This window comes from Oryza sativa, chromosome 2 (assembly GCF_034140825.1).
Source record: "Oryza sativa Japonica Group chromosome 2, ASM3414082v1".
NCBI lineage: Eukaryota > Viridiplantae > Streptophyta > Magnoliopsida > Poales > Poaceae > Oryza > Oryza sativa.
In genome coordinates this window covers 18,016,875-18,034,581 of record NC_089036.1, presented here as the reverse complement: position 1 = coordinate 18,034,581, position 17,707 = coordinate 18,016,875, and the positions used below count along the sequence as shown (strand labels likewise).

Here is a 17,707-nt window from a genome sequence, read left to right as displayed (position 1 = left end):
CGGCGCCAGAGTGGCTAGCGCCGTCGTCCACTCTGGCGCCCCAAAAAGGACCATTTTTGGGATAAGTTTTTCTAGGGGTCTATTTGCGAAATAAGTTTTTTAAAAGGACCAAAATGTGAAAGACTTTCTAGCATTTGCCCATATTTATTTACATGTTAATGAATCTAGACATATATATATATGTGTCTTATATTGTGGGCAATGCTAGAAAGTCTTATATTGTGAAACGGAGGGAGTACTATTTTATTTATCGCTTTTGATCGGTGTTATCTCAGTTTTGACCATTCATGAATTTTAAATTATCGTATTTTCTTGTTCTTAATTATAAATTATATGGTTATTTTTAATATACCTTATATACATCATGCTTCAATAATGTATTCATATTTATACGTGGTTAATATAAACTGTTACCATTTTTAACTCTATCGAATTTTAGTATTAGCAACTTTTAGGATGACAAGAAATCAAACATGTTATTTGCAATTGCTACTCTATCACATTTTGATAATTCCATAAGTTTCTACTCTCAAATATTTGATTTGGTAAGGCTTTAAACTAAACACATCTAACACTCTCAAGTTTTGATAATACTAAAATGTGCTAGAATTTGACATTGTCAAAATGTGGTATGACTGAAACTGACAGTAAAGTAAATAAGCTTATGAATATTCAAAGTTTAAATATCAATAGTGCTCGTTAAAAGTACTTGGGAACAGAGATCACTATCTAATTCATGCGAATATGTGCGGGCGAGAGTTCATAATGTGACAAAAAATGTTTAACTATTAACAGAGACACATGTAATGTAGCCTCGTAGAGGTATGTTAGACACCTTTGTTGGTGTTAAAATACTCTCTCTCTCTCTCTCTCTGTGTTGGTGTTGAAATATACTCTCTCTCTCTCTCTCCTATTAAAATTATATCACATTTGATTTTTTTCTTATGTGCAATTTGACTATAACTTTTTGTTACAAGTTTATAACAGATCTACACAAACTATTTTTTATATTTTAAAACTACATAATTTAAAACATTGTTGATTGTTAGAATTTTAAAAGTTTAATCGACCGTTGTTCAAATGTCATATATAGCCGGAAAAGAGTTTTCTTATTAACTAGAACGACGTGGAAAATGGCCCCTTCTAAGTTCTAATTCACGTCGACCGAGTGGTAGCCCTCAGTATTCGAGGGCAAGTTTCAGAACTGTCCACAAATTAGATCATTTAAAACAAATTGCGCATCCTACCAAACATGATCCAATGATATGTTCTTTCACCTGTACAAATCTAATTTAGTGAAAGTTGGGAGGTTTCTCATCTTCCCATATGGCAACTATAACCATCTAATAGCATATAAGTAAGTCATCTTGGTGCACTAATTATTCGCTCCATTTTCAAATACTACCTCCGTCCCAAATTAATTGTAATTCTAATGTGTTTAGCACATATTAAGGTTTGAAAAGAAAGATTATGATACCCTTATTAAATGGTTTATAGGTAAGGATGAGAGAGTAGTTGAGGGTAAAATGGGAAAAAAATAGATGAGTGATGAATGGGATCATTATTACTCTATTGGGATAATTATTTTAAGATAAATTCAAATTTTAGAAATACAATTATTATGGTATATAGATGGTACTTATCACCAGAAAATATTCATATTTATCTTTTTTAAAAAAAGATACAAATACTTAAATACTTAAGAAGATGGCATACTGAAATATGTATTGCATCCTAAAGATAAACATTAAGGATTCCGTTCATCCTAGTCTTACTCTATAAAAATTATTTTGATTAAAGCTACTTCCTCCATCCCTAAATGTTCGACGCCGTTGACTTTTTTAAACATATTTGACAGTTCGTCTTATTCAAAAAAATTTAAGTAATTATTATTTCCTATCATTTGATTCATTGTTAAATAAACTTTTATGTATACATATAGTTTTATATATTTCACAAAAGTTTTTAATAAGACAAAGGGTCAAACATATTTAAAAAAGTCAACGGTGTCAAACATTTAGGAAAGGATGGAGTATAATAGAGCGTCACCACGATATTGCCCAAGCAACTAAATCCTTTCAAAAGGAATGTAACCAATCCATGCATGATGAATCAGCCAAGCCATGATGTAAACACTCATGTGAAAGGTGGTCAAAAAAGGCGAAGAGAATACCAGGAAACATAGCTCGCACTCACGCTTTGGAGTGGTGGACCGCTGACACAATCTAAGGTGGTGAATTTAAGTAGCGAGCTTTCATTGTCTCAAAGGTGGTGAATTACTTAATTAGTGACTTGAACTATGCATGTATTACATGCTAAAATTGGAGGTTTTGCAGGAATGCTCAGAACTGAGAAAGAATATTTGGACACCAGGATTTTGTCAAATATTCAGAGTTACTATTGTATTTTTTGGGGCACCGATACTTGTGTCTGTTAAACTAAATGGCAACTCTCCCTCTCTTTTTTTTTAATGTTCAAAAAAAAAACTCTCCCTTTTTCGAATAACCTGGCTAGTTATCTTATTTCTTTACTTTTTTTTAAGAACTACTATTAGTTGTACTATCTTTGTGTTGGAAAAAAAATATTTCTAGCTACTCCAAAAATAATTAGTAGTAAGAGAAAAAGACTAAGGGCAAGTTTTATAATGGGGTGATAGTCACTCTTAATTTAGTACACATCATCAACTTATTAATTAAGAGACAATATATACAATAAATTATCTCTAGCACACTTGTCCCAATACATCATATTAACTTACTTTATTTGTTTCATATCAATTCATTGGTCTCTTGTTCTCATCTCTCGCAGAGTTTGTGTAGAGGATGCTCCTTGCATGGGAGGTGATTCTTTCTCTCTCCTTTCATATCTCTCATCCACATCATCATATGAGCTTATAGTACTTGTCCTAATGTGTTTCTTACTAAGGTCCCATTCTTTTCTCACGAAGATGGAGATTTTACCTCTGTTTCCGTTAGCACGTTTTTCAAACTACTAAACGACACATTTTGTGCGAAAACTTTCTATATAAAAGTTGCTTTAAAATATCAAATATATCTATTTTTAAGTTTGTAATAATTAAAACTTAATTGATTATGTACTAATAGCTTTCTTATTTTGCATGCCCGTATTTAATATGAATCTTTGTAAGATTCGAACTCAGCTTAAGTGGGTATCCAAGGGATATTCGAGGGATAATACTTCTTGTGTCGTGGATCGTAGCAGCTAAGGGGTTAGGAATAAACTTTTTTTTAAATGGAGGGAATGTAAGTTAAGTATATTTTCATAAGACACATTATAGTATTCTAATTACTCATTGGGCCCTTATCCATGATTTGTCGTATGTAAACTTTTGTTGCGTAAGGTCCTCAGGAGTTGTGCTTAAACCGTAACATGGTACACCCTCCCCAACCTGTAGAAAAAAATCTCTTTTGCTTAGTACCTTTTATATTCAATAGCTTGGATCATGTTTGTACGAACATTATAATACTCCAATTTGGTAAAGCTGCTCTAGACGGATTTGCTGATCATTGTAGGAATTAACTTTTATATCATTCTTTAAGAAAAACGGCCGCAGCCTATCTATATTCAAATAAGAAGAATAGATGGAAGCGCGCACACATATCTATATACTAGCCAAATATCCGTGCTTTGCTATGGATTAAAATAAATTAATAGTGAGGTTCTGGGGACGTTTTTCACATGTAGATGATACATCGTACGTGTGAATATGATAGAACTATATATGTAGAGGGATTATTTTTATAAAATAAAAGTATATTGGTTATGAAGTAGTAGTTGGTAGAAAACATGATGAAGTAGATGATAAATAAAAAAAAATACTATACTTGGTACTTGGTGAGGTGGTGGCACCTTTTTTAAGAAGATTATAAATACAAACAATACACTCAGCAGTTACACTTTCTATAAATAAAAGAATCAACTCGAAATTAATTTTATTTCCGATTTTTCTTGTTCATTGCGTCTATATCCAAATAGCGAGATGCTCTCAACGAACAAAATGCTGCCCTGTGAGATTTTGTGTGTGTACTTTGACCATGGATTTGTTTATTGTAACGTTCGTTTACCTTTTCTTCGTCGAGGACTCTCCATTGCCATGCTTATGATTTATGTTAACCGTTCTTTTATCCACGCATGACATGTTCTTTTCTATAAGCAAAAGCTCGGAGTCATTGCGTCAACATTGTCCGAGTTCGTAAAATCCTAAATATATTATCATTCAAATTTAAAAAGCTAATATATACCATCTATATATAAGCATATTCGAGGTTACATGTATGAAACCGCTAGGAAGTTTAGCTGAGCCTAGCTCACTTGGACCATGTTTGGGGAGATTCTAGCATATGCAATTTTTTATGGAAGTTGTATAGCTATCTAAACAGTTCAATTTCTGAAAATATGTAGTTATAAAATTAAGAAAATAAACTAAAAATCAAAAGTTAGATTTCCTAGGTTCTCTAGAACTTTAGAAGTTAGCTATCAATCAACTACGGTCATATTTAGTTCTCAAAAACTTTTTCCAAAAACATCACATCAAATTTTTTGATACATGTATGGAGTATTAAATATTGATAAATTTAAAACTAATTGTACAGTTAGGGAGAAATCACGAGACAAATATTTTGAGCGTAATTAAGCCATTATTAGCCATAAGTGCTACAGTAACCCACATGTGCTAATGACAGATTAATTAGACTCAAAAGATTTGTCTCTTTTTCCAGACGAGTTATGAAATTAGTTTTTTCATTCGTGTTCGAAAACCCCTTCCAACATCCGGTCAAACGTCCAATGTAACATAAAAAATTTCCTTTTCGCGAACTAAACAGGTACTACTTCTCAAAATCTTAATATCTCCAAACAGATCGTGGTGGACGGTGAGACGGTGAGGAGAGTGCGTGCATATTTCTACGTACTATATCCAAGTTGAGCCCCAGTGAACAATTTGTTCATTAGTAGGAGGGATACAGAGCACAACTTCTTTCTTTGGCCCGTTTTTGGAAGCTTCTGAATCCGAGAAACAATTGTTGAGTAGTCTGCTACTCAGCTAGTGAGAATCTGAAATGCTAGATTTCTCAATTTTTATCTTCAAGTTCATTCTTTTATTCACATAACTATATATTCTCAATATCTAGGTGAGAAAATATATTGTTTGATAGAGCTGAAATTCCGAAGGTAACTACAACCCCCAAATAAGACATTGTCTCCTTTTAATCTAGAGTATATAAAAATTCCTATTTTGTTTTCATGTGAACGGTCCTAACGTATCACTTTTTAAAATTCTGTTTTAGATTCTATATGATTTGTTCCTAGGTAACATTCTAATCTTGCAATTTTTTCTATTTCTGTATTTATAAACTCATGTGTTCCAAAGAAACCCTCAATCGAAACTATTGTAAAGTGGCCTTTTGTTAGAAGTAATCAATTGGGAGGTCAAATAAAAGGACTATTTATACTAAATTCGCATGAAATCTCTCTCCCATCTCACTCGATTTTTTTTCCATTCATCCTATTGAGATCAATGATCATCTAGATCAACCAATCCAATCGATACATATACACACTAAACCCAACACCTTCCTCCTACTCCTAGCCACCATCCTACACCTTTCTTCCTCCCGACACTTTAAGCGCACCACCTCTGACGATGTTTTCCAGTTAGTTCTTCATTGAACACCACCCGCCACGGCTTTTGAAATCAAAATTTTGTACCGACACCGCAACATCTCGCCATGGACGAACCACCTCCTTCTTCATGAGCTCCAACAAGGTGCCCCCACCTCGCTCTCCTCCTCACCACTCGGCTAAGATCTTCCCACCCCACCCTCCTCCATCTCTCACTGTTGGATCTACCACCATCCACCATGTGACTGAAATTCTTCGACGTCACCATATAGCTCACTACCCTCCTTTGTGTCCCCACGGTTGTGGTAGCGCCATCTCCGCTTTACCTCCTTCCCGTCGTTGCCACCCACAGTCAGCCCACCGCCACCACCCCTAGCCTCCCTCTAAACCTAGGGAACCCTCTCTCCCTCCTATCTCCTTCCCTCGCCCCGAATCCAAACTGGTTGTCAACGATCGTCGTGGTTCATCAAAGGTCATGTAATTGGAGGAGAAGCATACTAGATAGCACAAATCATTACGCTTTTCAAAAGGTTATGAATCCTAATTAGGTCATCGATCGTCAGCAATCAACGGAATTTATTAAGGTCGCTAAAATTGAAGCAGAGACTGACAAAAGCGCATATCACGATTGGATATTAATTTATAAGATTTTGACTTTCATTTTCAGTTGAACGTACTTTATCAAATTCATAAATAATAAAAATAGCAATCATGTAATGCAGCAAGAGCAAATTAAAGCCATCAAACAATTTGGTATGACTTGACTATACTCCGGACTCCAGAGGATGGCTCCAAACAGCAGCAAAAAGACGAGAGGGAGGTACTCGGGTGGTGGTTCGTGCGTAGCGTAGGGGTAGGATGGGAATTAGAGGAGGTGACAGTTGGACGGATGGGGGCGGAGCGTACGACGCGGCCGATTGGTTTTTGGTGTTTTGGGGGCTTCCGTTGGTTGGCGCGGCGCGACCTGCCTTGCCTGCCTGCCCACCTCTCTCGTCTCGTCTCGTCTCTCCGTTTCGATTGTTTTTGCGCGGCGACATCTCATCCGCGGGGCTCAGCCACATGCCTGCCCGCATCTGATCCACAGCCATATACACAGCCTCCTCTCCTGCATCTGTATGCTACCAATCCACACGTGTGGAATATCAGTTTGTCAAGTCTTTGGGCCAGTTGAAATGGGCCCCAACAGACAATTTCGCCCATGGCCAGCCGAAGATGCGTGCCTGTTTAATTGGGCGTTGGGCCTTAGCATTTTTTTCGTGGAAGGAATAAGTCTAGTTGACGTCTCTCAGCTCTCACCTCTAATCGAATCGCATCCCTCAACCGTAAAACTGGGTATAACGCATCCCTCAATTTTGAGAACTGGTGCAAATCGACTCTTTGATGGTTTCGAAAGAGGTTTCTGCTGATGTGGCAATTGACTGTGATTAGAGATGGCAATGGGTACCCGGTCCCCGGTCCCCCGTGGAGAATTCTCCCATTAGGTGATGGTGATGGTATTAATTGTGTCTCCATGGGGAATCAAATGGAGAGAAAGTATTCTCCGTCGGGTCTGGCGGGGGCGGGTTTGGTTCCCCGTCCCCCGTCCCCGCCCTCCGTGGAGGCCCGATATAAAAGTATGTGTGTAGTAATATCCTGTGTATTTGGCCCATATGGCCCATAAAAACCAGGCCCAAAGCATAGAGTATATAAAGCAATTGTGTAACCCTAACCATTCCAATCCTTATCCCCTCCGTCCCCATTCCCCAGTCCACGCCGCCGTCCGTCGGCCACAGCGACTGAGCGGCGCCGGCTCCCGATCTCGCGCCCGCGCCCGCGCGTGCAGGCGTCCGTGCGCTCAGGGCCGCCGCGCCCGCCGTGTCGCCGTCCGCTCCAGCGCCGGGCCGCCGCGCCAGGTCCCAGCGCCACGCCGCGCCGTCCCGTTCCCTTCACTCCCAGCCTCCCAGGTCCGAGGACGCCGTGGACTCGGCACCGGCCACCGGACGTCGGCCTCCTCCTCCACCCTCCGTCAATATCTGATCCGTCATGTAGGCTTATTTGTTTTGCTGATGGTGGATGCAGGTGAAGGCTTCGGTGGCAACAAAGGGGAAAACGACGAGTCCACACGACGACCAGCCGCTCGAGTCCGCCATGGCTTCGCCTTCACCACCGCTAAGCTCCGACGACGATGCTATTTTGAGTGTTAATCTTTTATTGTTTGATATGAGAAATGCATACATGTTGACTGTTGAGTAAGTTGATAGCGGGGATGGAGGCTCCACGGGGATAAATTACCCGCACGGAGGCGGTGATGGGGAAAGATGTTGCCCCGTTGCATTTCACGGTGATGGTGATGGGGAAAATTCCCCACCGCGGAGGCGGGTATGGTGGAGTAACCTCCGACGGGGAATTCCCCGTTGCCATCTCTAGACTTGCTGAGTCAATAGATGGGGCCTACTTGTCAGTGAAATGTGAATTCTTCCTCTTTATCTTCCCTTCTCTCCTCTTATCTCATTTGAGGCCAGTGGCTTGAGCCTGGTGTAAAGATTCAAGACCCAGCGCCGATGGTAGAGGGGAGGGCTCACTAGCGCTCCGAAGGAGGAGACCCACAAGCGAGGCGGTTATGGCTAAGGATCATCCCGAAGGAGCTATGTTGGGTCCAGTGGATTTGCCATCGCTGTTACCCTAGGTGGTGATGGCGACGACTAACTGGTGGCGGTGCAGGGAAGATGGCAATGGGGGTGGTAGGTGAGGGATGGGGAGAAGAAGGAGCGAAGTCGTGGGAGGGGGTGAGGCATAGGAGGGATGCAACCCACGCCATGGGCTCCTCCCATCAGCTACCGACGGGCCACCCAGGAGCTTCTCTCTTGGTGTCGCCGTAGAGGTTGGGAAACGGGGCTAACTACGGTGGGATGGAACCGAGAGAGCAATTTATGGAATGTCGAGGATGCCAAGCGTCGGGAGGTGGAAGCAGAATGGAAAACCTCGACAACGGACATGTATTGGAGGGCGCTGGGAACATCAACATCTACATTGGCGAACACCGTGCGGGCGCTCTGCTCCCCCTCTACATGCGACACCCGAGAGCCCACCTCCTCCCCCACAAAGTGGCATCGTTGTCACCGAGCTCCCCATCCTCGTCTGCCTCCACCCACATGCTCTTGCTCCTCCTTTTCCTCGCGGTCCTCGCGGGCCTCACCTTCCTCCTCCACTTATCCGTGCTCGTTGCCCGTGTCACCGAGCTTTGCCTTGACCACGTCCGCGTCAACCCATCCCCATTCCCAGCCATCGACCTCAAGGTTACGACGGAGGAGGGGAGCAGCAGTGGCGACCGGCGAGGAAGGCGGTCCTCAGCGGTGGAGGAAAGGAGGGAGGAGAGGGAGATGGCGATGTGTCGTCACCATCGTCGTCCGCAGTCCCAATGCGCATCCCGTCCATCCACTTCCTCTCCTGATGTGTTGTGCTCCATGAGGCCAGCAGCAGTGGCGACAGCGGTGCTGTTGGTGGTATTTGTTACGGTCACAGATAAATTCTCAAGCACACGGATACCGCTGTAGCATTTCACCAGGAGTGACGGTGTATCATATTTATATTTCCGCAGGGAAGGTGATGGTGTAAAGATATAGTTCATGCATCCTTAATCAAGCTATAATTATTTTACCATAGTATAAATAAAGGTTAATTGATAAATCATAATGAAGTAGTGTGATACAAAAGAGATTTATCTCTAATAAATATACACTAGCTAGTGGAGAAGAACTATAGAAAACTAAGATTCATATGTAACTCTATATTACTAATATTTAGTTTACACTTAACATATATATGCTTACTAGGGCTAGGACTTAATTATAGGCACTCAGGTAATACCGAGAAACCACTTCTGGTTGGTCTGCCAACGTGGTGGCTTTAGAATTTTATGAGCTCTTATATCATATTTGGACGTGGAGGGATACAAGGGATAAACAGGCTTATCACGACCTACCGCCTACTTCCGTGGGATATAGCCACATCTAACGACATTTAACTAACATAATAAATAGTATCAGTAATTCTCTAAGACTTCCACCCTTTGAATAGACAACGAGCAAACGTACGGAAAGTATCCCAATAGACCACAGTGAGAAATGCCGTGGCAAATTAAAGCTACTCCTACATTGTAGTCAAACTAAACTTGTACTGCATCAATTTCAATCTTTCGAAATTGCATTTTACCTAACTTAAGCCGAGGATTGAAGATTAGACGTATCACAGTTGCGAGTTGAGAGGCGAAAAATATACTAATCCCTCGCCTTAGCTGACAGAGAGAAACAAGCGATAAAATAGAACTATCGTGGCTGTTCACCCTTTTGCTAAGCTTAACCATTTTAATAGACACCTTTTTTTTTTGCGGGTGATAAAACCAAAAATTGACAAAGTAACAAGATATATAAATATTGCCACAAAGTTTGATCCACAATCCTCCTCTTACAAAAACTTGACAAAAGCAGTAACTAGTCTCAAATATAATCTATGCACATCTCAACTTTATCAAATATTAACATGCTAAAATTTGGCACTACAAAATTTGATGCTAAAATTTGGGACTACAAAGTTTGATGAGGTTTGATTTAGGCATCACAGCCAACAGTCCATGTGGCCAAAGGGCCAGGGATTAGCCCCCGCGCAGAAGATCCGACAGTGAGTGCGCCGCGTGCCTGTGTGCTCTCCCACCGGCTCACTACCAGAATTCCGGCCGCCTCGCATTTCCCACCACCACCGCACCATCGCCGCCGCACATCGCACATGGTTCACTTCGCCTACACCAAACATTCCCCCATCCTCATCCTCCCCTTCGTGGATTACCACCTAAAAACAACCCGCCCCACGCCACCGACAGGTGGGCCCCACCCCTTGACTCCCCTGTGGGCCCCACACACCAGATGGCGACCTCGTAGTACTAACAGATGGGCCCCAGTGTCAGTGTGAGTGGAGTGCAGTGTCGGCGATGTGATTAGTGAGGGTATTAATCAATTCTTCTGCCGCTTAATCCCCCCCTTCCCCCGGTAATTAAAAAGGCATTCGCCGTCGCCGCTCGTCTTCTTCTTTCCCACTACGATAGTAGTAGTACACTGCGAGCTCTCTCCCTCCTCCAATGCGACGGCTTCCCGGAGATTGCGAGCTTGTGAAGTAGTAGCCGCCATGGGTGGACGCGGCGCGCTACCGGTGGTCGCGGGGGTCGTGCTTGTCCTCCTGGTGGTCGCGGCGCGGGGAGCCTCCGCCGCTGGAGGTGGAGGTGGTGGTGGGGCGGCGGCGGCGGCTGTCAACGGGGACCGGCTCAGGGCGGAGCAGATCCGGAAGCAGGCGAAGGACGCGGCGGCCTCCGCCGCCGCGCTGGCCGCGGCGTCGCGCAGGCTCCACCTCGACCGCGCGCGCCACCTCCGGCTGCTCTCCTCCCTCCACCGCAACCTCACCGCCACGCTCCGTGACCTCAGCGCCGCCGCGTCGGCGTCGGCGTCCGCGTCCGCGTCCGAGGCCGGCTACGCGTCGGCGGGGGACGAGGTGCGGCGGCTCGACCTTCAGGCCAAGGACCTGATCCGCGCCGCGCGCGCCGCCATCGCGGACGCCAAGCCGCTGTTCGACCCGCAGCTCAAGATCCAGCGGCTCAAGGACGCCATCTTCGCGCAGAACGAGTTGCTCGCGCGCGCCAAGAAGCGCGGCGCCTTCGCCTCCCTCATCGCCGCCAAGTCCATCCCCAAGCCGCTCCACTGCCTCGCCGTCCGCCTCACCGCCGAGCGGATCGCACGGCCCGAGAATTACGCCGACCCGGTGCCGCCGCCGCACGCGCTCGAGGACCCCGCCATGTTCCACTACGCCATCTTCTCCGACAACGTCCTCGCCGCCTCCGTCGTCGTGCGCTCCGCCGTCGCCAACTCGCTCGACCCCTCCAAGCACGTCTTCCACGTCGTCACCGACCGAATGAACCTTGGCGCCATGCAGGTTTTGCCCAATTCTCTTCCTCCATCTTGCAGATGCCTTAAGCTATTGCTCCTATTGTTTATGCACAGGATTTTGTTTACCATCTTATAAAATCAACAAAAGTCTGAGAGTAATGGTTGCTTATTAGAGGCGATTAGCATCTGCCTGCCAAAAATTGACCTTACTATGAGTGGCACTTTCAGTGATTATGATTGTTTTTTTCTAGATGTGAGATCTAGTCAAGTTCTAAGAAATCTTGCATACCGTTACCAGAAGTAAGGTGTTTGCTCACTTTAGCCATTTGCCACCAAAACTACAGATTAGACGAGATTGAATTGAATTGATCTTTAGTCTTGTATAAGCAAGAATAATCCATGTTTTGCAACACTGCCATAAATTACCCCAAAGGTTACTTACTCGTTGAAATGCCATGTAATTTGTTAATCGGCAATTTCTGAAACAACGATTTCCTGACAACTCATGGAACCTAAGCATATTCCATTCCGGCATTCCTGCTGAGCGTTTGATCTTACGGATAAACTCTGTTTTGTTTTTACTGAACAATGTTTGAACTATTGCTGCTGTAAGCACATACTACTTGGTTGATTTTGAGCTCTGGAGCAGGAACTATATGTACTTTTAATAAGACGGACTAATAACGACATATTGCCAGAATTAGTGAAGATAAGGAAGACCCAATGACAATGACACTGCTACCAATTAGAGCTGATGTGTTACTGTCAGATGTTAGCAAATATGGTCTGTTAGATCTAATTATGTCAGTTGTTCTGGAACTTTAGAACTAGACAATCTGCTTGTGAGAAGTCCACTAGGGAACATGCTTTTATAGCTGACTAAACCCCTGAAAAATGTATTAAGTAACTTAGGCGCTTGGAAAGTGAGAATAGGTTTTTCTTCAGTGTCACCATGGCACAAATATTATTGTGCTAACTAATGCCTTATGAAATGTTAGAACCTCAATACTGACTCCAATCTGTTGCCAATTTCATCTTGGTCTTCTTTGGTATATTGCTATTGTGTGCCTTCAACTGTTGTAGTTTCGATGCAAAAAACAATTCTACGTTCAGATCTCGTCTATGTTCTATAGCAACCTTAGTAGTTTACTATTGAAAGTGAGCTCAAAGTAGTATGTTCATGTATCCCCAGGTGATAATTCGCCTAATGGACTTAAAAGGCGCGCACTATGAGGTCAAAGCATTTGAAGACTACAAGTTTCTTAACTCCTCATATGTTCCTGTGCTTCGGCAACTGGAGTCAGCAAACCTCCAGAAGTTCTATTTTGAGAACAAGCTTGAGAATGCTACAAAAGATGCTAGTAATATGAAGTTTAGGAACCCCAAGTATCTCTCGATGCTCAATCACTTGCGGTTCTATTTGCCGGAGATGTACCCAAAGCTGCACCGGATACTTTTCTTGGATGATGATGTTGTGGTACAGCGGGATCTTACAGGATTGTGGAAGATTGACATGGATGGGAAGGTGAATGGAGCAGTGGAAACATGCTTTGGATCGTTTCATCGGTATTGGCAGTATATGAACTTCTCGCACCCACTTATCAAAGAGAAGTTTAATCCTAATGCATGTGGATGGGCATATGGCATGAACTTCTTTGATCTTGATTCTTGGAGGAGAGAAAAGAGTACTGAGCAATATCATTACTGGCAGAGTCAGGTACGGTTTTCTTTGATGCAGTTGTAGATTTTCTTTTCTTGTTTGAAGTTTCTGTGTGGTAAAATGTGTGCCAAGCTGCTCTCTGTGATATGGCAATCTGCAACAACTCTTTCATGTAAGAAGAGTAACTACGAAGCCCCTGTTTAGCTCTTTCATGTAGGAGTTGATTGGACATCGTTATGCTGTTAATTTGATCGTATTTCGTTAAAATCTCAGTGGTTCTGGCCTAGCTGTACTGCACAATATGTTGTTGAATTAGTATTTCTGCACTGTATCTTTTTACTACTAGTTAATTGTGACCGGGAACTTTCTGTAGATATTGCCTTCTGTTTCACTAGTGAATAGGGCATGATGCATGTATATGACTTCATTTGTGGGTATGCTATCTTGCAGAATGAGAACAGGACATTATGGAAGCTAGGAACGTTGCCTCCTGGTTTGATCACATTCTACTCCACCACAAAGCCTCTGGAAAAATCTTGGCATGTTCTTGGACTCGGGTACAATCCAAGCATAAGCATGGAGGAGATTAGAAACGCTGCTGTTGTGCATTTCAACGGGAACATGAAGCCCTGGCTGGATATCGGTATGAACCAGTTCAGGCACCTATGGACAAAATACGTGGATTACGACGACTCATTCATTCGCCAATGCAATTTTGCACCACCGTAGAAGGAAAAGCCTTTGCCATTGTTCTACAGATATCAAGGAAGATTGGTAACTAGAGCTAGAGCCACTGTAACAGTTAACACATGTACTATCGCATGTTTTGTGGAAATCTCAGGAGCCTGCGAATTAGAACTGCGGAGGACAAGAAATTCTTTCTAGATCTTGTTGTATGTCATCGATTAAGTTATGGTGAAAATGCTGTTCAAAACATGAACATTATTTTCATCCCGTTTGTAATAATCTTATGCGTGTCAGCGTGTGTATGCCAAAGTCATGTGCTATGTTCATAATATGAAGACAATCTTACTAGGACAAATTATCAGAAGATCAATGAACTCCTGTAGAGAAATATTGTGCAAACGGGCTTATATGCCAATTGCTACTGAATATGTTGAATTTATAAGCGCATAATGATTTAATTTATTCCATAAATAAATCATGACATTGCAGATATAAGCTAGCATAAACGCATCATAAGATCTATACATGTATACTAGATAGTAAAGTATGAACAGATCAAATATTCGCAATATGTTGAATACGTACTGAGGGTACCGGAAGACCGGTTGCTCAGCAGGAAGTACTCGCGGTTGTGGGCGTTGACAACGGCGCATAGCACGTGAGCGAAGAGGAAGACGAACCGTTGTGGTCGAACAGGGAGCAGTCGCGCGAAGTGCTTCCCAAAAACCTTATTGCCGCCTTCTCACAGTGTAATATGTCGAAGGCGAAGGTTCCGGAGACCTGCTCTCCAGATCACCGGTGCACACCAACAAGCGGGATGGAGTAGACTACGAGCGACGTCGCAGTACAGAGGAGGAGGCAAACCCTAGATTGATTTAGCATGTGTTGCATGGAGGCAGCGACTCAACTTATATAGAGATATCTGGACGCCTGCACGATCTCCGCTCCGCGTAACCGAGCGGATTATTCGGAGTGTTTCCAAAACAAACAAATCTGAATTTCCCGTAGCAAAACAAAACTGCAAAAGGAGGTTGCATCTGCGCAAGGGTGAGAAACCAATTTTGGCGGATCATTTGACGCGTACATCGCGTGTGTGTGCTACCATGCCATGCCAGGCGAGGCGAGGTGAGTGCGCGCATGTGTTCCCCCTCTTCTCTCCACATCACATGTTTCAAGTGGCTAGGAGAGCATCCTCCCTTATAAGGAGGTACCCCCTCTTAGAATAGGTAAGGTGGCACTAAACTGTCTATGCATGCCATCCCATGAGGTGGGCTTTTGTAATTTTTCTAAAAAATTAATCTTCAAATGGGCTAAGGCCCATCTATTAATTCCAACAATTTGGCCTACTTCAATTGTGGCGACACCACTAAGAGCAATTCTCTTCCTTGGAGGTGTCATTATGGCATTCCCCTTCCCCCGTACTGATCTCTATGTGAAAACCTCGTTCCAACTTCTAGATAGGTGGTGGTTGTTTGATCAAAAAAAGATGAGTGGCGGTGGCGATTAACGTCGTGTCCTCCATGGATGCACCACTTTGGGAAACATTCCTTGTGCAGCCATGACTGTTGGTTGAATCTTGCGTTGTCTCGGGGCTTTCTGCTTCTACACCAAGGTTCCATATATAGGCCTAGGATGTTTAACGAGGACTTCACCGTGGATCCACTTCTTGCTTTGTGGAAGGTCGCAACCACATTTCGTTTGACCTAGTCATACTTGCTTCGTTGTTGGGGTGCAACCAAGCTTGACAACAATGACACATGGTGACGTCTTTCTAGGTGTCCCGGTGCTAACCGTGTGTAGAAAGTGGCAATATGGTCACTTTGGCTGGCGTCCACTAGGGAAAGTCGGAACTGCTTGGTTGTTATTGCAATGAGCTTGACCATTATAATGCATTTGTATTTATTGGCGGCAAGCCCAGCAACAATGACACACGTTCTTTGTAAAGTTGGAGCTGATGTGTCACTATTGCCACAAGCCCGGCATTATCATAATGTTGTACATTGGGCTCTATCGTTACTCGTTACTTAGTTGTTTGTGGGTTAGTGTTGAATGTTGATGTATGACCTGTGCTTGTCGGCCGTTCTAACCACAAAGGTTATAGTTTCGACTAGATCTAAAGTAGTGAAAGAATTAATCTTTCTCATCACCACAATAAGCCACATCACTCAAAATATTACAACCGTTGGATCAAACTGACATAAAAAACTAGCCTTCTGATCTTTGAGTAGCGATTCAAACATGGTTAAGAAAACTCATGATTCTTTAGGAGGCCTCGAACTGAACACTCCTTAAACATCCACCCATGCACAGTAGAAAAATCCAACAGCCCAACAAGCAAGCGAGAAGAGCTGAGAGAGATCATGATCATCAATTGTTATTTGACTTTTTATGTGGACTTCTATTTACTGAATATGTCAAAGGCAAAATTTGGATATACATTTGTTGATGCGAAACACTACGGTCTGGGAGATCTGCTTAACTCCAGTGCAGGTCTAAGGCTAACCTTGAGTGTGTCAAGGGCGTGCCAGGTGATTTGATCCTACAATCAGCAAGAAAGAGAAAAGCAGAGTTAGTCAGCCGATAGCCGATCGGCCGATAGGCCGATAGGGTATCGTTGGTCGGCTCAGCTGATATAGTTAAACCAGATCGGCTAAGGACTTGGTAAAATAGAACATAATAAACCCTAAATATGCCTCATCGGTTATGATATCATTTGTTTGGGTTTGATAAATAGACTTCAGACGATATCATGTAAATAGTCGATAGAACAATATTTAGAGAAAGAAAAGATATTATACCAGCTAATACTCTAGTATAGACTTATATAGGCAAACTATGACCGGTTAGTATTTTAGATAACCCAGTCGATACCGATCTTAGCTTGATATAACTATATAAATGGATCCATTTATATAAGTGGCAAATATACATAAAACTTATGTAAAAAAGCATGTATATTAGGTAAGATCAGCTGAAACTCTGATTCTTTACTTAAGTATAATTGTTTCCATATTAGTTTCTAGGGTTCAATAAAAGACTAGGGATGATGCATCACAGAGTAGATAAAGAAACCTAGAGTCTAAATAATCAAGTAAACAATTACTTTTCAGGATGGTAGATGTCTTAACTAATCTAATCTAGTAGGAAGATTTAGCCAATACCAGCAAGAGCCCTAAAGTGAGAACCAATCGATAGAGATAAATCTAGATACTAAGACTAGATTAGCTAAGACATATGATAGCATATGACCATGATAAAAGAACTAAAACATCTAAAGCGACATAATAGCCCCAATAGCACAAGCCATCGAGACGTGTTACCTCTTGCAAAGCGAACTCGTTGAAAAGTAAAAACAAAAAGGGTGGCAATGCGCTGAAGTTGTATTGGATTGTCTCCCGTATTACAATACTAGGGGGGGTTCATATTTATACCCCGAGTCAAACCTTTCTAAAGATAAAATACAAACAAGACCATATACGGCGGTCTCTTTGTAACATACCCGAAATTCTAGGACTTAAAATTTCTTGTCAAAATAGTTAGAGGTTAACTTCTCCAATTTTTGAGAGCCAAAAATTTCCGTTTTAATTTAGGTGATGACCAACTTAAACCATTGCATGATTAAAATTTGAGAACAAAATAAAACCTTTTCATTCCCAACATTAGACTAGAAATGTCATCAAGCATTTGAGCATACATGTGCATAATACATGCCTAGGCTCGAGTCCCTTGTGCATTTGGATTATGGTCTCGCTTTTCATAAAAGGGTTAAAATTACTAAACAAACCTATAGTTAATCTTGGGTGATAACATG

General features: G+C 42.5%; 1 protein-coding gene across 1 annotated transcript; it reads left to right on the top strand.

The window, feature by feature from the left end:
- Nucleotides 1–10,707: 10,707 nt before the first annotated feature.
- Nucleotides 10,708–14,295, top strand: LOC4329416 (galacturonosyltransferase 8). The gene is made up of 3 exons (XM_015771504.3): nucleotides 10,708–11,595; nucleotides 12,742–13,266; nucleotides 13,660–14,295. Exons 1-3 carry the CDS (start codon nucleotides 10,798–10,800, stop codon nucleotides 13,936–13,938), a joined length of 1,602 nt encoding a protein of 533 aa, XP_015626990.1. The 5' UTR covers nucleotides 10,708–10,797; the 3' UTR covers nucleotides 13,939–14,295.
- Nucleotides 14,296–17,707: the final 3,412 nt, after the last annotated feature.

Excerpts from the sequence above, each read along its gene's own strand:
- LOC4329416 (XM_015771504.3), top strand. The coding sequence starts at position 10,798 with ATGGGTGGACGCGGCGCGCTACCGGTGGTCGCGGGGGTCGTGCTTGTC. Across the intron at positions 11,596-12,741 it reads TGAACCTTGGCGCCATGCAG|GTGATAATTCGCCTAATGGA; the intron begins GTTTTGCCCAAT and ends ATGTATCCCCAG. Across the intron at positions 13,267-13,659 it reads ATCATTACTGGCAGAGTCAG|AATGAGAACAGGACATTATG; the intron begins GTACGGTTTTCT and ends GCTATCTTGCAG.